Source organism: Rhamphochromis sp. 'chilingali' (genome assembly GCF_963969265.1).
Source record: "Rhamphochromis sp. 'chilingali' genome assembly, chromosome: 14".
NCBI lineage: Eukaryota > Metazoa > Chordata > Actinopteri > Cichliformes > Cichlidae > Rhamphochromis > Rhamphochromis sp. 'chilingali'.
Window position 1 is genome coordinate 20,277,068 of NC_137941.1, and position 24,228 is coordinate 20,301,295.

The 24,228-nt window shown below is 39.5% G+C and overlaps 2 protein-coding genes across 5 annotated transcripts in view; both read right to left on the reverse strand.

Moving 5' to 3' along the window:
- The window catches only part of nalf1b (NALCN channel auxiliary factor 1b), a 115,985-nt gene extending 108,752 nt beyond the window's left edge, over window positions 1–7,233 (reverse strand). Inside the window, exon 1 of the mRNA XM_080902590.1 lies at window positions 5,813–7,233. Coding sequence (XP_080758716.1) covers window positions 5,813–6,520 — 708 coding nt within the window. The 5' untranslated portion in view covers window positions 6,521–7,233. The remainder of the gene's footprint in view (window positions 1–5,812) is intronic.
- An 8,337-nt stretch (window positions 7,234–15,570) lies between these two features.
- On the reverse strand, window positions 15,571–23,822 carry LOC308409413 (uncharacterized protein). Of its 4 annotated transcripts, none has more exons than XM_080902141.1 (10): window positions 23,580–23,822; window positions 21,543–21,642; window positions 21,097–21,243; window positions 20,683–20,864; window positions 19,950–20,086; window positions 19,735–19,828; window positions 19,138–19,470; window positions 18,775–18,949; window positions 18,561–18,685; window positions 15,571–18,362 (listed from the first exon to the last, which is right to left on the reverse strand). In XM_080902141.1, the coding sequence occupies exons 2-10, from the start codon at window positions 21,625–21,627 to the stop codon at window positions 18,036–18,038; spliced, it is 1,605 nt and encodes a 534-aa protein (XP_080758267.1). In that variant the 5' UTR covers window positions 21,628–21,642; window positions 23,580–23,822; the 3' UTR covers window positions 15,571–18,035. The 4 variants fall into 4 exon arrangements, with proteins under 4 accessions (XP_080758267.1, XP_080758268.1, XP_080758269.1 ...); XM_080902142.1 differs by lacking the exon at window positions 23,580–23,822 and adding an exon at window positions 22,674–22,933; XM_080902143.1 differs by lacking the exon at window positions 23,580–23,822 and having other exon boundaries at window positions 19,735–19,825; window positions 21,543–22,484.
- Window positions 23,823–24,228: the final 406 nt, after the last annotated feature.

Here is a 24,228-nt window from a genome sequence, read left to right on the forward strand (position 1 = left end):
GATCTTACGTGCTGCACAATAATGTTTAATATTTAGTATTTACTGTTATATTCACATAGATCATCACGATGATGTTGTTTATTATATTGCTCTCTTTTTCTTTGCTTGTTTTCTCTTTTTTCTTTCTCAACAGATGATCCAGGTGATTGATATATGTACTTTTTGTCTGTTTGTTTTGTTGGTTTTTGGTTTTTGCCCTTTATCACTGTTCCTCTTCCCCGCTCTTTTTCTTTCCCTCTTTCTTTCTCCCTTTTCTTTTCCCCAGTCAAGTCTGTCCCGTGTTCAGCAAATGAAAATAAAATAAACAATAAAAGGAAAGGTGAATCAAATAGACCAATACAGCAAGGCTGGGATGGTCCATTTGGTAAAGTAAATCCGTTGGGCATCTTTCTTCGCCTTTAGACAACAATTCTGATGGCAAAAGAACCAAACGGGACAAGCAAAAAAAAAAAAGTGTAAAGTGTAACCAGTGGTTTGCATTTTGTTGTAGACTCTCCATCCATGAAGACATCCTTTGATTGATTGTCTCTTGATGATATGTCTTCCCCCTTGAGAATCTTCTTCACTTGAATAGATGTGAAGCTGTTTTTTTCTGTTTTTTTAACCATTAAAAAATTTCTGTCATCATGCACTTTAATCAATCTGGCCATTCCTAATGATGGCCCTCTTCAGTTCTACTGACACCTCTTTGGGTCTCATATTTAAAGTTATAGTGAAAAGATTTAAAATACAAAATCGACTTCAGTCATAAAATAGCAAGGGAAAAGGTTGCCTCAACTCACCGTGAAACTGCTTATCAGTTAATTATCCAATTACTTTTGAGCACACAAAATTGGGGAACTAGTTATACAAATGTCTGTAATTCTTAAACCATTTACAGCGAAAGCCCCTTGAATTAAAGCTGAAAGTCCGCATTCAATCACATATTGACTGTTTTATTTCAAATCAAATGTGGTGGTGTACAAAACTACAAGTAAACTACAAAAAAATGATGTCTTTGTCCAAACAATAATGGAGCTAACTATCATTTTTCTGCTTTGATACGTTTCATTTCATGTTGCCAGTCTTTCACTTCAGTTTGAGTATTTGAAAAGAAAAGAAAAGAAAAGAAAAGAAAAGTATAGCACTTTCTAAGACTGACATATAATCCTCAGAAATTACTTGTCAAAGTTGGAACATAATATATCCACCGTAGCTGCTGATGAGGATTCAGCCATCATCTATTTTATTGTTTATATCTGTGCTACAGTCACATGTCGTCAGATTTGGGAGAAAAAAGCAGCCTCAGACGTCGCTCAGGTTTAAATAACATTAAAGCAGGATAATGATGACTTTCACCTGGGGCTGCTAATTTAGCAAATTAGTTGGGTTTTATAGAGACGTTCACGACGCAGACTCTGAGTGTTACCTTAGTCAAAGACAACATCTCATACTGACATTGTAATGCCAATCTGCTATCTATTAATATCACCAGGGCCATTTTTTCCTTTTAAAAAGGTCGTTTTTAAACAACATGTTACATAAAGAAGGTTTTAATTTTTAAAACAAATGTTAATAAATATTGGCTCTTTAATTGGCAAATACACAATTGTTGCACTGAGTATTTATAAGATTTACCAGACAAAGTATTACCAACCTTGTCTTTTTAATAGAAGATATTTATAACTTAGATCAATAAGAGGGGCATTTCTAAATGTCAGCACATGAAAAATACTTTTTGCCTCTGTATACTTTTTTATTTTTAGCACTGACACTGGAGGACTGACCATGCACCAGTCTGTTCTGACTCACAGATACTAAACTAACACAAATACCTCTAAATTATTTTGCAAATATCTCTCTTAGCTTCACCATGTAAAGTTGAGTTATACTCTAATGTTGACCTTGTGAAATATAATACATGTTTTTTTCTGTTGCTACACATGTACGTACTAGGGGTGCAACGATATTCGTATCGATATTGAACCGTTCGATACAGTGCTTTCGGTTCGGTACGCATATGTATCGAACAATACAACATTTGTAATTTATTTTATCAACTTTCCTTCTGACGATGCTGTCTGTGTTGAGCGCTCAGTGAATCTGCGTTCGACTACTCCGCCTAGGCTGCACTGTCGAGCGCAGATCCACTGAGCGCTCAACACAGACAGCATAGTCAGAAGGAAGAGCGCAGGGCAAGCTAGCAAGACAGAAGTTAAGCTCTCCTTGCAACATGGACCTCCCCCACCCTCATTCAGATCTGGCGTTTGGAATTATTTTGGTTTTCATGTGACGTATGACCCTGAAGGTAAGCGAGTCATGGACTAAAGTAAAACAGTATGTTGGATGTGCCATGCAATGCTCAATTACATGGGTGGGAACTAGTGTGTTAGCGCAGTTAGCTCGTTAACGTGTTGGCCGTGTTGTGGCGTTAAGGTCATTTCAATGAGATTAACCTGAAAGCACTAGTGGGAACACAACGAATATGACTGCACATTTACGCCGACATCATCCTAGTGCAAAGACAAAAACAACAACTTTAGCCGAGTCATTTAGACAGCTGTTAGCACATGATTCTCCTTATGCTGCTGAGAATATAGCCCAGAAGAAGCGGATAGTATAGCTTTTATTTTGGAAAGAGCCATTTCTCTGTAATAAACTCTCTTTTCCAAAGATGAGTGATTCCTCAATCAGATACAGGGATTGCAATATCGCTAGCCCGACTCCTGGGGCTAGCGATTTTTTCAGTCGGGCTATTGTAGGAAGAAAAAATATATGTCAATGCTTTTGCATTCTTTCAGAAATGTAGCTGGGTAATTATGTCATTGGCATCGGTGAGCCGCTGTCAATATGTGACATATTGAAATCGTGTTTGAATTTGCGCTTGTTTTTTTGCTTTCACTTTGCAATCGTGCGAACTGTGTATAGAGAGCGACAGCACTGATCTGTGAGTGATGATAATTTGTGCACCAATTCCTCTGACATCGTCTTATTAATCGTTAGCTTACTATGCAAACATGACAAGTGAAATCTCCCGCAGCTTAAACATGTGAGAGGCTGATCGCGCAGAGAATCGCTGAGCTTATGTGAGTGCGTGTGTAAAAGTAGCAGGATATATATTTTAGTTCTGCTGAGCCAAATAAGACAGGTCAGGGTGAAGAAGTGACAGCCAAAGAAAAGCTTACCACAAAACGGAGAAGTTATGACAAATCAGACTATAAGGCAAAAAGAAAGTGCAGCTTTATGGTTTCATGGACAAAAGAATTTCTGTGGCTGCAATATGACGAGCTAAATAACCAGGGCTGCACATAAGTGGTCCGCAGGTGCGCATTCGCTGTCAAAATAAAAAACACGCACAAGGGTTAGGGTTAAATTTAAAAACTGTACTTTTGAGTTAAAATATATATTTATAATTTTAATAAATGACAAACTAAAAAGGCATGAACATTTTTTTTGTATCGAAAAAATATCGAACCGTGACACCAAAGTATCGAACCAAACTTTGTGAATTTTGTGTATCGTTGCACCCCTAGTACGTACTGCAGCTAAATTGATGACAGGCCACTGTTAAGTTTGCTCATGATTAGCCGGCTAGTTATGAACGTATATGTATATTGATATTGTTCCAGTTATGATATTTCTCCATCTTCAAGCCAGTTATCTTTCTGTTACCTCCTGCAAATTTACCTTTCAACCTTACATCACTGATTCTATGATATCGCCATTCTTTCATCTACTTAACTTGCACAGCACTGACAACGCACACATCAAGCACTTACAAACACTTTGTGTTAAAATGTCAATTCACTAAGTGTTAAGTCTTTGCAGGATTGGGAGACCTGGGTAGACAGAAATAAGACAGATAAGTATGAATAGTAATAATTATTGTTTCAAGCTGCCTAAAGTCTTTTTATTGTCCAGCAGAGTGATTCTTCAAGGAACTGTAGCTTGTGATGCAGGCCCGGGGTACTGTGCTTTCACAAAGGTCACTGAAGCAGATTAGCAATTCAAATTGGGATAAAGGGGCTAAAAGGCTGCTGTAGCCCTGCCTGAGTCTTATTACATTAGCAAAGAGTAGGAGTGCAAAGGCACACTCCTGATTAGATGACATAATAAGGAAGAAGCTTGAAGATATCAGAGCAAGTACATAGTATCATGCACTTACTGTACATACTGTACCTATGCATCCACACACTCTTTGACAAACATTACTCACAATATGCTATTTACATACTACAGAGTACGATTTTATTGTGGTGGTTTATCACTGGTATAGTTCCACTAACTATTCCTGTTTACACGCATGGATTATAAGCACAGCCAGCATTCTGGCCATCTGCCCTCGTACAACATCCATCTTGCACAAATGAGCTTGGGTTGCAGAAGAATTGTGACAGCAGTTTGAATGCAAGATTTCCTGCTTTTCAAGGTTAATTTCCCCACCTTTGTTATAGTTCTGTTGTAGTGATTGTGCAGCCTGCCTGGCATTAGACACATTTGACGATGACTGCTGTTACAATTTTTCAAAACTTCAGTGTTCAGCATGAGAAAATTGCTCAGACTGTGCTTCATGAAACACACACAGAAATACACACAGAAACAAGCTACAAATACAGTGCCTGTAGGCTAATGGTGCATGCACTGTACCCTCTACCAGATACAGTACAAGCAAGGCTAACATCATAAATCCCTTCTGTCCTTGTCAAGCCTTCCTCTCACATCTTCAGTGTCATTTACCATATTCTATACTTTCAACACTGCTGGTTCTCAATCCAGCTCATGAAAGACCCAACAGTAAATAATTAATATTTCTCAGGGGTGTTAGCCGAACATGAAGGTGTTCAGTTTTGGATTGACTTGACAGAGACTGGATATATCCTATCCCAAGAGTCCAAGAAATTAGTTTGGCAATGGTCTATGTGACATTACAGCTAACTACATAGTCAAAATAAATACAATCGCTGAAGAAAATGGATACATCCTGTGAAAGGCCTTTGTTTTGTTTCAGCACCATGGACAGTGAACACAGCCTCATGCACAGCTGATGCAGAGACAATCCTCTGCAACAGTCCAGTGCACAACAAATGAAACAGGTTGAAGTGTAATTTAACCGATGTGTCCTCAGCTCGTTTTTCATTGTTCAACACGGCTGCCTTGGATACCAAAGCTAACACAAGGCAAAGTGTCTGTGTGTGCAGACGATTATACAGACCTCGATATACTCTGCTGTTTACTTGCACAACCCGGATGCAAGTCAAACGCCTGAGATACGTGCTCTGGGGCTGCACATATTGGGACAACAAGTAAACTGGGGACAATGCAAAGCCTGGATTAGGTACAGAAATCACTGGAGTGCTATTAACAATATTGAAACGAGCACCACTCAGAGGCCCTCCCTTCTATTCACAGAGCTGTGTTACAAGTGTGAACCTTTGTCCAAATGTCAAATCGTCACTGCCCCAGCCTTAGGAAGCCTTTAACAGGGCAGGAGTGGTAGAGAAGGAGAAACTAGGAGGATTGATGGAGAATGATTGACTGCAGCAGTGTCTGTGGAGCTGTGCTCTAGTCCCCCCCCCAATGCTGTTTCATGATGAACAGCTGACAGGCCAAGAGATGCTGTGGAGACACGTAACCTAACAGTAATATGACCTCTGAAAAATAAATACCAATATACTGACAGATATGCTCAACGGTTGCCATGACTACTGTGAACCCACCCCCTTAAATTCACTGTGTGTGTGTGTGTGTGTGTGTGTGTGTGTGTGTGTGTGTGTGTGTGTGTGTGTGTGTGTGTGTGTGTGTGAGTGACATAGCCGGGCCTCGTCAGTCCTACCTTGCACTCCTCCATGCACGTCCTAACCGAGTATGCATCTGTCTCGTATTTCTGAACCAGCAGTTCAAACTCGTGGTATCTGTCCTCCGCCTCCTGGTCAAGACGCTGATAAGCCTGGACACACTCACGGCATCCCAGCACATCCACCCCAGTGGCCATATCCAGGGTGCAGTTCATATCGTACAGACTCGTAAACCCGTAAAACAAATCCAAAAGTGAGTAGGAATTACAAAAAGAAAGGTACAAATCGCTCAGATTCACGTACGCCAACTGTGTCCCGTTTTCCCCTCTACCAGAGAGGCCCCGGCACACGGTCTCCGCGTCCGTGAAAGTAAAGCAGTCTTTGGACAGGCTGTCGGGGTGACAGGTGTCCATTCGCCACAGAGGTTTGGTAGAATTCCCTAGAAAAATAACATCTTGCTCTCTGGCGAGACGCTGGGGGTCAGGTGATGTTTGGATGTGGTGTCGGTAGTTTGGGTACTCGCCCATGTCGCCCGACCGCTTGTCTCGGGTTCGCGTCAGTTTTGCCTCGGCACAGAACCACAAGTGATCAGAGAGGAGGACGGTGATGAAGAGCAGAGAGGCCAGCGACAGTCGCCATCTCTGGGCCCTCTCCGACTCGGTAAATGGCTTCTCGTTCTCTCGGGGTGCAAACCAGTATTTTAAGCCTTCGTCATGCTGCCGACGCATCCAAGCACCCCTGGTCATATTTTAGGAAAGTGCTGCCCTGGCCGACTCCACCGCGGGGGCTGCTCTGCCACAATACTCATTGACTTGTTGGGGGATGGACTCCGGTTGGTTCTCCTCTGTATATCGGTGGGGTGCCGTGCCTCCGCCGGTCCAGGGCGCTCCACTATCGCGCCCGCAGCACTCGGAGCTATTCCGATCCAATTAGCGAGCCCGCACAGATTAAGCCTCGCGCTGCCGCATCCCGGTTCTCCATGGCTCTCCGGGGGGAAACGGCGTCCTCTTTGACCGCATGCCCTCCTCTCCCTACCGTCTCTCCCCAGGGTTGTTCTTTCGGCGGGGGTGCAGGGAGACCAGCTGTTGCGAGCCTCTCGGTGCTGATGCTGCGCGTCTGCCGCCGTTCGCTTTGCAGATTCACTTAAAGGAGAGCAACGAGCCCGTTTGATGCAGGCAGGCTAGTTTCTCTGTCCCGTACCTGGGCGAAAAACCTAGAATCCTTTCTCCTGTTGGCCATTGTCATCTTGGACCGCGGTTAAGTTGCCGCCATGTTCGTCTTGAAACACTTTTTCGGAGAGCTGGGTCTGTTTGCGTCATCTCCATCGTTGCGATAGCTCCATCGTTGCGCAGTGGCGGAGCAGTTTATTACCTATATGCACACCACATACGCTCGCTCGCGCGCTCACACGCACACACCCAAGCGCGCGGAGGGTGAGGAAGAGACCACAGGCACAGAAGGGTAGTTGGTGTTGTTTTGGCTATCTGTTCAGGTCTTCGTGAGTAACAGTCGCCAAATATTGTCCCGGCGGAGAGCAAAAACAAAGAGTCGTGGCGACATCTTTCTTTTGGTGCAGGATAGACGCGTTTCTTTCACATTGAGAAGCATTCATTTAAGCGGTCGCGTTCACTGTTTGCATATAATCATTAAGATTCATTTATCCCGTCCGTTTTACAGGCCAGGTAAGTTGTGCTGTAAGCCGAACCACAAGCTGAAAATAAAAAGTGTCAAAGTAAAGAAAAGCTTTGAGCAGATTTCAGAAAATTAGTCATGCTTGACTCGCTGAGGTAGAAAGCAGCTGAACAAGCAGCAGGTCTGTGCTTGCAGGATTTACAATACTGTTTGTTCCCTTCTATCGGGTCCCGTCCTGCGTTGTGTTTGACCGGTGGGTTTCCAACAAGCACATGGCTTGCAGTGCAGCTTTATATGCAATGGCCCTGCGTGTGTGACAGACAAGAAAAGCGAGAGGGATGGAGAAATAGATGGTAGTTGCTCTTAAGGGCGCGGAAAGTAAATTACAGTATTTATCCTCATCCTTAAAGCTACTAATCATTGTCAGCGTGTATGGCTTGGAGTGCTACCAAAGAGAAAAGAGAGTGTTGCTAAATGTTAATGGGCTACATATAGTGAAGAAGACAAGATATGATTACCTGATTAATTTGTGCTCGGAGGCCAGGCGGGAGGCAGCTTATTGTACAATTTGTTGTTGAAGGGGAGAAAGTTCTTTCAGTCCAGTTAGTTTTAGTGCAGCGAGCCTCCCTTTGCCAGAAAATATGAAAAGAAAATGTGAAATAATTCTGGGAATTAAATCACAATTTTCCTTATTGTTGGAAAACTTCCAGCAACCTTAATTCAGCCTCACAGACAGCTCTCCACTGTCCTCTCTGTACCATTAAATAGGCTCATTAAAACTGCTACCAACACAATGAAAAGATGTGATTATTCCTCTGTGTGTGTATGTGTGTGGTGGTTTAAGCTTCTAAAAAAAATCACCTGAACTTATCACATAATAAAACTGTATCTGACAAGGTGCTTTTGTTCAACAACCCCACGAGGATCAAGGCAGTAGTAAAAGCTGCTTCTGTCATGTTGTCAGTAACACAGTTATTTGATTTATTACCAAAATGTCACACACTGAGTTTCAATTTGCTTTATGTTTCTGAACCCCTGTTTGTGTGAGTCACATTAAGATGTAATGCCAGCTAAAGTTCAATTTTCAGGGCCCAGAGTTGACTCATTAGCTAGAAATTTAAACCACACATAGTGATTTGCCAAACATCTGTTGTATCATAGTTAATTGAAAGCCCGTTCATCACTCACTGCACTCACGTATTACTGCATGGGCCTGTGATGTTCATTGTGGGGGATAGATGTCCTAATTTGGCTGGGATTGTCTCTACCCTTGCATAATTTTATGCTCTGTCTTTGACCCTAACTGTGTACTGTGTCTCTCTGTGTACAGTGTATAGTACCATAGTACTGTGCAAAAGTCTTGAGTGGCCCCTTGTTTCTTTCTATTTTGTAATGAACATGGGAAGCAAGAGTAGTGATTTACTGAAATGTGCAAACATACATGGAAATTCAGTATATAAGCCAAAAAGAAGAGTTTGCACAATTCCAATGAGCTTGACAGTCACCATTTTTGATGACCACCTTCATTCTTCAACACAGCCTGAGCACTGTTAGACAAGCTTTCTTGAAATCTCTTTAAGTAGTCATCAGGAATAGTTCTCCAGGCGTCTTGAAGGACATTCAAAGCTCTACTTTGGATGTTGGCTGCCTTTTGTTCAGTTCTCTGTCAAGATTATCCCACACTGCCTAAATAATGTTAATGTCCAGGCTCCGGGGGTGGGGGAGCTGTTGCCAATCAGATGCTTTCCAGATGGATCAAATTGTGATTGTACTTTTCTGCATTCATAACAACATAATTTATGACAAGATCTTCAACACCAGTGATTAAAATACAATGCCAAACATGGCAGAGCTATCACCATATTTTACTGTAGACACTCACTGTAACTTTCTTTTGACCACCTATGTATATCCTTGAAAGTTGTTTTTTGACAGCCACCCTTTCATTGCAACCATTTCTGATGAGGCTTCAGTGAACTGTAGATGGATCAACTGAAGGGTCAGATGCTTCTCTCAGGTCCTGTGTCGCATCTTTTTCCCTGTTTCATAAGGACATTTAAGGACTTTCTCACTGTCCTCCACTTGTTTAGTGTCCTCATATTCTTTAATAACACACTGCAGAGTGTGCTGAGATATGCCAAGTTTTTTCTAGTAGCTCTTTGGGAATCACCTTGTTGATGCAAAAATAGTATTTCATGCCTGTCACACCATGTTTTCTTTGCAGATTGTAGATTCAGTGAAGGAAATGGGAGCAACTGTTGTGTTTTTGCAATAGCCGACAGGCAAAAAAGTGGCTAAAGATAGCATTTAAATTTGTTTCTTTGCTAAGTTGCCTGTTATGTTTAGACACAACACTGGTTAGGTGCCTTTTTATGCTGGAGTGATTCATAGGTCAGTGTTAAGAGGCTTAACGAAAGGAAAAAAAATCATTTGAAAATAGGGTACAAGGAGTGAAAATGAGTGGGAAAGATGCCTGGAGAACTACTGCTTATGACACCTTTTGTTTTTAAATAACAACAAAGTCTGGCTCCTTGGAGGGAAAAATAAAGAGATGAGATTTGCACAGTACTAAGTATATAAACTGTATATAGCATTTCCATGAATATGTCAGGTCCTAAGACAAGACTGATCAACAACATATGGGGCGTGTGTGTTTGGCACAGCAGAGAGGTGACAGCTACTTCCCACTCCCAGTGTTTTTCTACCTGTGTGTTTATGTGTGTGTGTGAAGGAGACAGAAATAGTGCCAGGGCAAGAGTGAGACAGAGTATAGAAACAGAGACAGAGGGGAAAGAGAGAGAGAAAAGGAGAGAGTCTGTGAAATGAATGCAGATTGCTGGCCCTTAAATCTGGAGCCATCACAGTAACAGTAAGGGCTGGCAGACATGACTCATCCACTATTCAAGCTGGGGGATGTGTGTGTTAGTGTGTGTGTATGTTTTCTGAGAAACAACTGTAGCCTATATACATGTGTAAAATTGACTGCACTGTCACCTTATAATGATGCTGCTCTTGTTACATCAAAGGTAATTTGCACAGCTTAGGGCCTTACCCATTTTTACATTAAAGTTTCTAGGGCATCAAAAGTAGTCAATAAGCAATAAGTCATTCAATATCAAAAAGTCCTTTTATATCTATTCGTACTGCCTTGTCTGGTTTGTCAAAGGCATCATCGTGCAGACAAAGCTGAACAAAATCTATTTATAAATGTCTATTTAAAACCGTTTAATAAACAAATCGAAACCACCCAAGCGGAGCGTTCAGTGCTTTTCACTCGTGTCTTTGATTCTTTTTCAGCTATTTTGATTTCGACTACAAAAAAAGTAATCACATCCTATATTGTATTCATGAGTCATACAAGGAGATTAAACTGATGCTCTTTATAACTGATGCTGAGAGTGATGGTTCTTTAAAAACCTGCATTTAACGAGAAGTCTGTGTAGTAATTGCCTTTTTTTGTGTGCGCCCTGAAGTTCACTGCTGCTTACATCAGATAACTGTACATGTGGCCGTTTGCCAAATGTTGTCAAATTAGGAGCATTCAGACATTCTGTGAACTATATCAGCACTGAAATGAACATCTTAACCTACACTCATTGTATCTCTTCGTATTCTTTGTCTGCTGTTTATTGTGGGCTTTTAGATGCATGTCCCTTTTCCTTTCTTTTTTCCCCCCTGATCTCAGCGATCTGTCAGCATTTCAATCCTCTTTTCTACTATCATCATCCGTCTTCTTCCTTCTCTCCCTTCTTTTACTTAGTAAACCCCGTAGGGTTATTCTCATGTGCACCCTTCTTTTTTCTCAGTTACCACCAGCCTCTCTTCCTCTTTTCTTCTCTCTCCATCTTTCTTGCCTTTTATCTGCCTGACGTCAGACAGGAAAAAGAGACAGGCTCAGCATCTGTGATTGGCCAGAGAAGACAACGCCCTCAGCCCAGGCTCACATCCTGAGTGGATGTTACAAATATGATATAATGTTAATGCTTAAACTGTATTTTTTATTTCATGGAAGAACTATCATTTGAATAGAAAAAATATATAGTTAGTCATAAATACCTTTAAATCTTTATTAGAGACAGTGCTGTAGGAGGAAGAGAGATCCTCTCTGACCCCTGCCATCCTAGACGCAGACTCTTCCCACTCCTGCTGTTAGACACGTGGTACTGGATGGATGCAGACCTGCAACAGCAGCTTAAGAGACAGATTCTACCTGCAAACCATGAGGCTACTGAAATGCTGAAAACTTAAATACATTCCACAATCACCAGAATTACATCCCTGCCCCCTTAAACTCTACAATAGAATGTACGTATTCATGTGTTTTTATATAAGCACATATATATGTGCTCAACCCCAATTCCAAAGGAAAAAAAAACTTGCAACGGTGAAAAATTTAAATAATTGGAGAATGCAATGATTTGCAACTCTAAAGCTGTATTTTTGTCACAATAGATCACAGAAAAAAATATCAAATGTTTAAACCGGGGAAGTTATAGACCACGATATGTATAGCAAAAGAGTGCCTCCAGTATCGTACAAATCCAGTGTTTTTGCACATTTACGTTATAGCTACACTTACATGCACTGATACATGCAGTGGCTATTTTATTACTTAGACACATAAAGCTGAAATCATCCCAATGATTTAGTCAGTGATGGTGTTTTACTTGACTGTATTATACTGAGTGCTTCAAGTATTCTATGCCCTCATGAATGCAAACAAGAGTGACAAAATGTAGCCATACTGACAGTTTTCTAGAATTTTATTTATTATTATTATTTTCCTGATAGCCAGTAGGCTCCATATATTTAGAAAGAGTGAAAATCAATTAAGGTATTCTCAAGATTTGATTAAGCCACTATACCTTTGAATTACAACACTGAAAACTTAAAGTATTATATTTTCTTTAGTATTTTCCATCACTGCTTCTGATGCTTTTCAAGTAATCTGCAGTTCTTCAGTACTATGACTTTAAGGGAAAAATGCATACATGGTATACAGTACACTGTGATGGATTGTACAACTAAAGAAATTCTCAAGAGTCAACCGATTGATTTTCAACCATACAGAGGTGGATGGAAACCAATATCTGCCTAGAAGGTGAGAAAAAATCTATTTAAAACACTGAAATAGTACATCAGTATTTACATAATAGCCCACAAAGACGCAAAGTGTTTGTGTCGTTAAGACTATAAAATGGCTTAATGGTATAATCCTTGTGGTTTGGGGATGATGGGTCTGTTTTACTACATTTTGACTTATCCTATTATGAAAAGCATAGCTGTAATAATTATGGCCCCATTCCACTCCAGAAAGGTCCTAATTCTGTGTATGCTGGTTCACCATAAGGGCTTTTGGGGATGCTTAGTTTAACTTGCATCTATTTTGTGGGGGAAAAAAGGTCTTTTGGTAAAACAAATGTACATTCTCTACAGTGGTCAAGTCCTCATTGGACTTGAGGGAGATTAGAGCATTGATGGAGATGCAATCATGCCGTACAAGCTCCCACCCCACCCGCCACCACCTCTCCTCAGCCTCAGGGTTTTACTCCTGTGATCGATTGGTTCACCACATTTCCATTCCAAGAATCCCTAAGCGGCTTATCAACACAGCTCACTTTCCCAAGGACACTGCCCATTCCCATATTCATGTTCCTGGATTCCTGGCCTATATTCCCAGTATGCAATCGGGATCTGGAAGCCTCTAGCTTCAAAGGAAATGTTTCTGTCAAGGAAGATAGCTTTTACCCTGACAAAGAAACATACAGAATACTAATATGTAGTACAAAAGGATTGTTTTTATTGGATCTTGCATTTTTATGTGCATTATCAATATTCTGTGACAAAGAATACACAGAGATTATTTACACCCCATTAATACCTTTTATGCTTCACATCTTATTTTAAGCATTGTGCAGTGTACAGTAGTGATATGCATACAGTCAATGTTTGGTGCATTCACTGTGTGTTATAAGATTAAACGCCTTTCTGTATGTATGACAGTGTGTTTGTCTTCATCCTGTCTTACACAGATGTTGCATCATTGATGGCCTGAAACTGTATCCTGGGGCTCTCAGAGTCTTGACAGAAACCTTCGTAGGGGGAATGATTTCACTTGCTGGGAAAAGACAAGAAGGTAGCAGGGATGATCACAGTACGGTACCACAGCACTTCTTTAGTTCTAAGACTATCATGAGAAAGAGCAAGTAAGATGTGTACATATTATAATGTGAAATAACCTTTTAATTGCATAAAATTACACAGAGAATTCCTTTAAGTTGATGATGGTTAGAACTCATTGGGGAATAATATAATTTTATTATCATTCAGGTTTGATAGATGCTTTAATTCAGGTCATTCTAGCCTCTTTTCTGCAAGAAAAGCATGAAGTCAGTCTGCCAGAGTAACTTTGCCATCAAGACAAATACTGTAGTAAGTCAATAAAAACTGGATGGATTATGATTCCCCGATAATTAAGTCTAACTATGGTTATCATCAGACTACTCTTTTTATAGTAATCTAATCTATTAATCTAATCATAAGCTCAAATTTGCCCATTACTTTGGTTTTATTAGGCAATTCTAGTAAAAGTAGTAACATTTACATCAGCCTCAGATTTACTTTGCTGATATTTCTTTTTGCCAAATGTTTCTATGCTAACATTGCCACAATCTGCTGGACTGAAAAATGAAGGCCCTCCAGAAGTGCAGTGCTGTTTCTTGAATAGCCACTTACATCTTAATCCAAAAGTGAGTCAGCAACCATATGCTCCAATTTTGAAATGCCTAACTTCAGAGCAGAAGAGAAACGTGTTTATAGCCTGCCCCCAAAGAAAAAGAAAAATCCTTATATTTTATTGCATTGTTATTAACACTAATTAGCAGCTGTCTGTGTGATCTACGCTTAAAGTCTATGAATATCTTTCCAAACAGGATTGAATACTTTGCGCAATAACTTAGCAGTCTTCCTTTTGTACAAACATAGGCTCTTAGGTGATGTCAACAGTTATAATAGTTGAAGGCTTGAAATGCTTCAAGAAGTCAGTGTACAAACTATAAACCATGGGCATGCAGTGAAGAGAAGCAGGGCAAGCAATGCATCAGTTTATTATTTACAAAAGTCAATGTGAGCTCTCTCTGTATGTGCTCTGTTTTGTAAAAGATCTCTTACTGTCTGTTTACATCCATCCTGGAAATAGTGAATCTTGTACCCACAGTTGCCTGTGGAAGGTAGCATGCTGGTCTGCTGCTAAATCTCATACAGGGAGTGCAGAATTATTAGGCAAGTTGTATTTTTGAGGAATAATGTTATTATTGAACAACAACCATGTTCTCAATGAACCCAAAAAACTCATTAATATCAAAGCTGAATGTTTTTGGAAGTAGTTTTTAGTTTGTTTTTAGTTTTAGCTATTTTAGGGGGATATCTGTGTGTGCAGGTGACTATTACTGTGCATAATTATTAGGCAACTTAACAAAAAACAAATATATACCCATTTCAATTATTGATTTTTACCAGTGAAACCAATATAACATCTCCACATTCACAAATATACACAGCAAAATCTCCAGTGTTAATTCAACTCCTATAGTGTTAAAGTTAACACTTTTCCAGTGTTTATATAATTCTCACTGGTTTAGAGTTAAAGTAACACTTTGCAAAGTGTTATTATTTTAACTCCATTGTAGTGTTAAAAATATAACACCCATAGTGTTAAAATTTCACTCTGTATGGTGTGAAGTGTCTTCACTCAGAGTGTAACTACCTAACATTTATAGTGTTGTTTTAGGACACTGATAAGTGTTCACTTTTACACTGGCTTGGGTTAACTCTTTTCACTGAGGGTGTTACTACACAACAACTATGGTGTTATTTATGACACTTTTAAGTGTTTATTTTCACACTGGATTGTGTTGACTGTTTTCACTTAGAGTGTTATTCTGTAACTTTTACAGTGTTATTTTGGCACTTTAAAGTGACATATATGAGCTTTTAAATACTAGTCTGTATTAATTGTCTGAATACAAAAATGCATTAAAGTGCAATTACTGTATGACTACTGTGTTACATTCAGTGAAAGTCCTTGTTAAGTCCCTTTACAGGATAAAAGGAGAAAACATAAAATTGGTCACATAAGAATTTTAATAAATATTAAATTCCAAGCACCATACAGCATACGTTCACAACAAAAATAATGGCACAATGTACAGACCATCATCATCACCATAAGCACTTTGCAAATCAAAGGGCTTGTATATTTCAATACAGTCTGCTTTAACAACATCTTTTTCATCCGTTTCAAACACTTTATAAGCATGGCAATGTTCACTGAAATTTTCAACCACAAGCTTCTGAACTATGAAGTAGGTGTGACTATTGACCAAAACTATTGTTTTTATTCTGCAAAACACCGGCATCTCATGTTCAGAACCACAACAAATGACCAATCCTGTTCTGTACTCAGTCCCATTAATGTTAACCCAATTAGCAGAGAAAGCCTCTTCTGCAACAGCAGGCAAGCCTAGGGAGATCATTTCACTATTTTCCTCACTATCAACATCAAATGATTTCAAGGGCCCATACTCAACATGGCTTAAAGGACATGTCTCCCACTTGTATGCTATGGATGTTTGATGTTTTTTGGCAAGTGACACTGTGATGTTCTTAAAGTTCTTAAGGGTGTCTTTGAACACCCTATGTTTAGCCTCACCTCTCATGCTCCATACATGCAATAATGGCCCAATTTTTCTGATGCAAGTTGGGTAGTGCAACATAAAGTGGTGTTTGGGAATCATGTTCCTACCTGGATACAACAATTTGAACAAGTCATGATGTTCCATTGTTAAATGTTTTAGAAGCACAGTCATGCCATGTGTAACAGATGGAGAGAATATGATGTTAATTATTTGCAACAATAGCAATAGCATAGTCCAGTTCTGATTTCCTTCTGGCACAATATCACCAAAAATTAAAGGAATGTTTCTTATCAGACAAAGAGTCTGAATGGAGTTAAGACCTATACTATTACCACTACTGTCTAAGTTCACCCTTGTTGGACGATTTTTGCTCTCCAAGTAGCCATAGTCAAAAGCATAGATCCGTGACAAAAGAGCAGGTTTCGGCAGAAAATTGTCTGACAGATATTCCAACAGTAACTTTATCTCATATTGTGCTACCCCTTCGAGAATATCATGCATAATGTCCAAGGAAAAGTTCTGGCAAACATGAAAGAATTGAAGAGTGTTCAGTGTAGAATTCTTTCTTAAGCCAAACACATGTAGCTTTTGAGGATCAGATTGCAACTCACTGCAGTGCATTTCAAAAAGTTCTTTCCCTCGTAAGATGATCTTTGGATCATCCTCAGTATACACACTCTGTGCATCCTGTTTTGCAATTAAACACAAACGACAAAAGTAACGTCCACTGAAAGACTCAACAAAACCCAAAATTGAGTGCATCCCCAAGTTGTCCCCAGTTATCTGACATATAGTGCCATGGACCTTTTCAGATGAGAAGGGTAAATCAATGCCATGGCTCTCCAAAAACTTTATGTCATCAATCAGAGGCTGTAAAATAGGATCAAAGCCGTATTTTTTCACATCTTCTGCATGAAACAATGCAACCAAATGAATGTTCATCAATGCAGAATTTAACTTTGGAGGCAGATTTCTGAGGACAAAATAGATTGCACCAACTTTGTGAACACCACGTTTGGAACCAAGTGGATTAGCAGTCTCAAAGTCATCATAATAAAGCTGAATTTGCAAAGAAGTCTGTGGTTTTGAAAACAATGGATGAGACTTATAGTAACTCCCATCACAAAAGTCTTCATATCTGTCTTCTTTTGATACACATGGTTTAGCAAGCAGCTCGCAAATATAAGAATTGCGACATATAAATTTGATTGTTTCCAAAATTGGAATGTACACAAAAGTGTCTTTTACTGGTACCTGGTCATAAGTGCCTGATTTTTTATTTAACCTTGTATCATAGCGTATTCCTAAAGTCTTTTCCACTGGATCCACAATTCCCCATTTTTCACGGAAATATGACTTTCTTTTAGCTTCAGTGTCGAACTTCTCAACTGGATTGTCAAAAGTCTCAAGACATTTTTCCACTGGAGATCTAACAGGATTTTCTGTTGGCACAACGTTCAGTACTTTATGTTTAAACTCACAGTGCAGTCCATCAGCAAAATCTTCCAAATCACAAACAAGTGATGACACAAAACTATTTGCCAAACCACTACCATTGAGTTTACCAATAATTTTAGTGCAAATTGCTTCAGAATTTTTTTTAATTCTTTGACCTGACCCATTGTTTTCAGAACACCCAACCTCTAGGCTCTGAGTAACACTTGTTCCTGCAACTGCTATGTCTGTATCTTGTAATCTGTCAAAATCAGCTTGAAATGACTCTGAGGGTTCTGCATCACCACTTTGACAACAATCTTCATCATGAACACTATTTAAATGTTTTTTTAAACCAGAATATGTAGTGAACTGACGGCTGCAACCATCTTGTGAACAAGCCAACTTAAATTTGGTGCTTGGATAAAAACTGTGACCTAGTCGCAAATGACTTATCAAAGCCTGACTGGTGCTATGCAGAGTTTGACAGATAAAACATTTAAACATGGTTCTCATTCAACATTTTGGCACGCAACTCACGAACACGTGGTGACTCATCTGTTGAGGTGGCATCAATGTTGAATATGGTGGTCTGCACAAAACTGTAGAGATGAACCAGTGACTCGTCGTAAGATAAGTTGAACACGTAGTGGGATTTGAAAAGTTCATCAAAAGCACTGAGTGAGCTGGTGGCTTGGCAGGGGATGAGCTGTTTGTCCACTGCGATGTAGAAGGTGTCAATGCTGTTCTGGGTTCGACCAACAGCGAGGATGTATGGTTGTTTACCATCTCTTGCTTGCAAGTGTTCATCAATGCTGCAGCATGACTAAAAACAAATGAGATATTGACATATAGGCCTAGCTTATACTTGCTGAGTATGAACCATTCATTCAGTTTGACATTATGTGCCTTGCTAACTTATTACAAAATACTAAGACACATACTTCATGGAGAGGAAAACTAAAAAGTGCAAAAACTGAAAAAGTGTTTTGTAGGATTTTAAAAAGTGAGACAACATATTTACCTTGTGAAAGTGCACCATTTTGTGTGCTGCATCAGTTGGACTTATTTTGGTTCTCCTCTTTCGTCCAGCTGTGGGTGGCAAAAGTTGAAGGAGTAGCAGCAGAGAGGCCATGTCACTGTCCCAGTCTGTGTATGGTTGAATTTATAAAACAATTTCAAAATGACAGGTAAAAATAAATATTATTAAAATCAAACAAGCATGGTGCGACGCCTACCATTTACATCACTCTCTGTTGGTTTCTCAGCAGCTTTTATCAAACGACACAGGTCAGTTGACTGAGTCAGCTGTTTGGCTTCTTTAATAACCTTTGGCTTGAATGACATGTCCCACTTCTCAAGCAACTTGGTGGCTGTTTCAGCACCAAACAGCAGCAGGAAGTCTTGATTGACCTGTTCATCATACACACAGGACATAAAGACAGTGCTCAACATTGTTTACATTGCAATGTGATTTTGACCAATATGGGATATAGCCTGACTGGGATGACCAATGATCACATCTTTTACTGTTGCCATCCACATCAGCAAAACAAAAAAAAAAGGATTAACAGTTGAAAATATCAAGTGATTTGACTTACTAGTCCTTTGACATCCAAAAAGCGTGGAAATGTTTTGAAGACATCTGCAGTTCTTTGTGGATCATGCACCAGATCCTGGCGATGTTGGAACGTCATTTTCATCTTCTGAAATACACTTGCTTCATCAGGAGAGTGAACAAGAAATGAGATGGCCTCCTTGCAGGCATCTCCATCAAGTTGCTGAGGCAATGTGGTTGCTAATCTTCTGCGCTTAGGCCCTTGTTCTTGATGCACTGGGACTTCCTTCACTGGCCGTTTGGTTGTAGACCTGGACATGGTTTTGAGGCGCCACGCTATATATCCAGTGCCTTTCACTCCGTCGTAGAAATGCTCCTGTCACATTTAAACATAGATGAAAAATAAACATCAAATGCGATCTTACAGACTTTGCAGATTCAGCAAAAAGAAACCCAAGGACTATTATCATGTAACAGGTGCAATACATGTTAAACAACATCCACAATTTCAATACAGTTTTATGACAATATTTATTACGAAAGAGGAATTAAGATTTTTCTTTTAAATCATTTAGCTGATGTAATTATTCCATGATGAAAACTAAATAATGTGCTGTTTTACAATCACTGCATGACTTACATAGCCGTTTGGAGAAAATGGATCCTTCAATGAGGGAAAGAGTGTAATTATTCCAAGGGCATATTTCTCCTTTTGCTTACGGGAGGGAATTCTGCTATAGAGGAAATACAATTGACAATGTTAAATCAGAAGTATGTGTCTTTACTGCAGTATACATTACAAGAATATTCCATATGGCCCATCTTTACTTTTTTATTAGGTACTATTACTCTTACCCATGTCTCTCAGTCATATCACTTGCCAATATGTTAACAAGCTGCCGCCGGGTGCGGTGGCTCAGTGAATTTTCGGCATTGTATTCTTCAAGAATTTCCTCTCCACCAGGTTTCCTAGTCAAGGCATTTTTAACCATCTGCTCATATAAAAGGGAAAATAATAACAATAAAAACTTGTTTGTCAGTAAAGGTGAAAGTTTAGAGGAATGTCAACAAACCTGTGAAATACATATCTAGCAAGAAGCACTAACTTATTATTATTATTATTATTATTATTTTTTTTTTTACTATTTAATTTGTAAAAATGTGTATACACACACACACACACACACACACACACACACACACACACACACACACACACACACACGTAGGAAAATATTTAGTATACACATCCAGAAATGCATACACTATTATATATTGTACATATATTTATTAGTTTCAGGTTGGCCATTCTTGTATTTTGCTCGTTTGTGTTGTTGTGTTTGCACATCTCTGTTGCTTGTGGGGCTCGCACACAAGAATTTCACTCGCATGTGCTGTGCCAGTGTGCCTGCACATGTGATGTGACAATAAAAGTGATTTGATTTGATTTGATTTGAACTTCTACTAACATTTTTTCATACAGGGCAAGTTGGGAACCACCATGTTTTGAATTTCAATTTGTATAACAATCTACAGTATAAATGGTGTCAACTCAAAAATACAAAAGACATTTTCTGTTCTCAATTACCTCTTTTGCAGCCTCTGACACAGAAACATTTGGTGCAGAACTGTCTTTGCTGGATCTACTGCGGCCTGCAGGAATGCCCTTTTCCCTGAGGTCACTGTCACTTGATGAAAGTGATATAGTGTCCGTGAGGGAAGATAATGTATCCGAGGAGGATGGTGTGGAATGAGCTAAAGGACAAAAATCTTTGGGAGAGATGATTTGGTTAACTTTCTTTAGGCTACTCCACAATGCCATTAATAACACAATTTCAATGTTCATGTTCAGACAACATTCTATACAAATATGACCCAGCCCTGTCCACTGTCATGTATATTGCATGAAGACAGGTCAATGTCATCTGCATCAAGAGCAAAAGAACTTGGCTCTACATTGAGTGGGCTATACTCTGAAAATTTAAGTTATGATAACATTTACCTTCATCTGAAATCTTTTCACGTATTGTCAGGCATAGGTCTGGTTGGGCCTCCAGTAACTCCAGAAAAATGTCTTCTTCGACAGCTGTGTCAGTTTCATCGAAAATATCAAGGTCAGCAGCATCCGGAAGTCCAAACTTGGTTTTGGCTTTACAAAAAGATAAGCATAATGTCACCTAAAACGCCTGAAAAACTTTTTTAAAAACTAATTTTGACTTTTTTATTTAGCTAATATTTATTAACAGCTGTTTTACCTGTCTTTAAAATGGTTAAATTAGACAAGTCTGCAGCAACAATATAGGCCTAGGCCTACTGCTCTGTACTGTTTTTAATGTCACACATTAAAATAAAATGTGTTAACATTTAATTCGTTTTTTAAATAGATGAGATGCAAACATGATGAACTGATACATGTGCAACAAATTTTGTTCTGCCAGGTTATCTTACCTTCACTGATGAATTCTAGATAAGTGAATCCTGCGTGCAATTTAATGTACTTCTTTACATTGAGGTATTTCACTTTCAGCAACATGTCTTACAACAGCACCTGGTGGAGAGAAGGGGGCACAGAATATTTTTTACCATATATTTAAACCATAGCTTAAGTGGCAACAAATCCGGACAACTTTAAGAAAATATTAGGCTATACATTGTGTGATGATCTGTGAAGGGGTGACAGACCACTTCAACCTCAGGAACATAATTTGGCTTCCCCCTGCGCACTAAAATAGCTGAACTTGGGTACACAGAAATAGCATCCAATGAATTATCCACCCATCCACATGTTTATAAGACGACAACGGCGATCTTCTCGTCTGCACGCAGGCTAGATACTTAGTTCTGCTATGTTGCGAGTAAATCGCTGTAGCCTACTTGGGGAAAAGCATCTCTGTTTAAACCATGTCAGGATGATAATCCACATAAAATTTCCTGTTGAACGCACACCTGCCTTCATCACGCTTTCACTTATGACAACAAATATCCCTTATACTGTAAATTAATGAGTGCAAGTCTTACATTTATATCGGGAGTTTCTGACACATGCACAGCCGTCTGGCTAGTTGCTACTTTGTGGTGGTTGTTTTGTGACACGACATGCTAGGATTATCAGTGGAGGCGACGTCAACGACCCTCAGTCGTTATACCGCTTTGTCTTAAACACTGGATGGTAGCCTATTTCACTAAAACTGTAGAAAAGGGGAAAATGTTCCCTTAGATTAGGCCTACTACAACATAGGGCTGCTCGATTATGGCAAAAATGATAATCACGATTATTTTCACTGAAATTGAGATCTCGATTATTTGACGATATTTATTTAACAATAACAATGTATTGAATAATGACTTTAAAGATTGTCAAAAAATAATATAAAATAGTGTGCAAATACTGATAACAGTGCAAATGTTTGCAATATAAAAAATAAATGAAAAATGTAAACATCTATGTTTAGTGAACGTTGCAGTGTTGCTCTGTGGTGCAGCTACAACACTGTAGCAAAGTTTACACACTGTGTCTACTTGATCCACGTCTGACTCCGCGAACCCATAATGTTTCCACACCACTGAAGTTTTTTTTACCTCTCTTTTCAACCAACGGCAGTCACTCTCCTCTCCAAATAACTTCTGCTTAGCTTTCCGAGCTTCCCTCGGGTCCTCTTAATTGTTGTGACACGTGTTCGAAATGCAGAGAGGTGCGCTCGATTTGCCACACGGAGCAGCGCGAGAGTAAAGCACGAGGGAGGGGCTAATAATCGGCTCAGTCATTTTTAATGATCGTTGAAAGCCCAGATCGTAATCGTGATTAAAATTCGATTAATTGAGCAGCCCTACTACAACATGTATGATATATCCTAACCGTTAGCAAGCAACCCATGCACAAACGCAGCGCGCCTTGCTTGGTCACTAACATCTAACAGAATTCCATAACCCCCTGCCACTTCAAAGATTTGTAGGCTAGGCTACTGCTAAACTCGCTGGTAGCACGTGTAATTAGCCTATCTTGACGCTTTCCAAAACTTGACTTGAACGTCTCCATGTGATTGTTTAGTTCACTTTTAAATAGGATATTTCTGAGGCGAATGTTCGCTTCCCTTAAAAGCAGTGGGCTAAACGCATTTGTCTTAGCTGCCAGCTAGGCTACCACAAATTCAAATTTTAACATTACATTTAACATATCCAGAGGATAGCTAACTCCTCCCTCGTTTCATTTAATAAGCATTGAACACTGGAAAGCATTTCTCTTATGACATTAGAACTAACTAGAATTGAGAATTATATTAAGCACGCATTTATTTTCGCTGCAATATTAACTTGTTATAGAGGATAGTTTAGCTACCTAAGCTAACGAATCCCATCTCTTACCGCAGATGAATACACTCCACATTAGGAAAATATTGCATGCTTCTGATAAATAATGTTATAGGCTAGTTAGTTACAATATTTAATAATGATAAAATAACATAGGTCTTGTTGTATAGTTCTTACCTGAACAACCTCCTCGATCTTGACAGCAAACTTCTGGCGGACTCCTCATGCCCATGAGCGCGAAAAACCCGGATGTGGAAATCAACTCCAAATGAGTGTTATAGTATTGACTCTTTGAAATAACTCCGGCTACAGAGCTTTTTCAGCACCGTTAGTGTTACTGTAACTCTCAAACCAACACTTTTCAACTCGAAATTTTTAACACCAGTAATTTTAACTCACATCAACACTTCGGATTTTGCTGTGTACATTTCTGACATTCAAAAACAAAACAAAAACCAATCAGCGACTAATATAGCCACCTTTCTTTGCAAGGACACTCAAAAGCCTGCCATCCATGGATTCTGTCAGTGTTTTGATCTGTTCACCATCAACATTGCGTGCAGCAGCAACCACAGCCTCCCAGACACTGTTCAGAGAGGTGTACTGTTTTCCCTCCCTGTAAATCTCACATTTGATGATGGACCACGGGTTCTCAATGGGGTTCAGTTCAGGTGAACGAGGTGGCCATGTCATTAGTTTTTCTTCTTTTATACCCTTTCTTGCCAGCCACGCTGTGGAGTACTTGGACGCGTGTGATGGAGCATTGTCCTGCATGAAAATCATGTTTTTCTTGAAGGATGCAGACTTCTTCCTGTACCACTGCTTG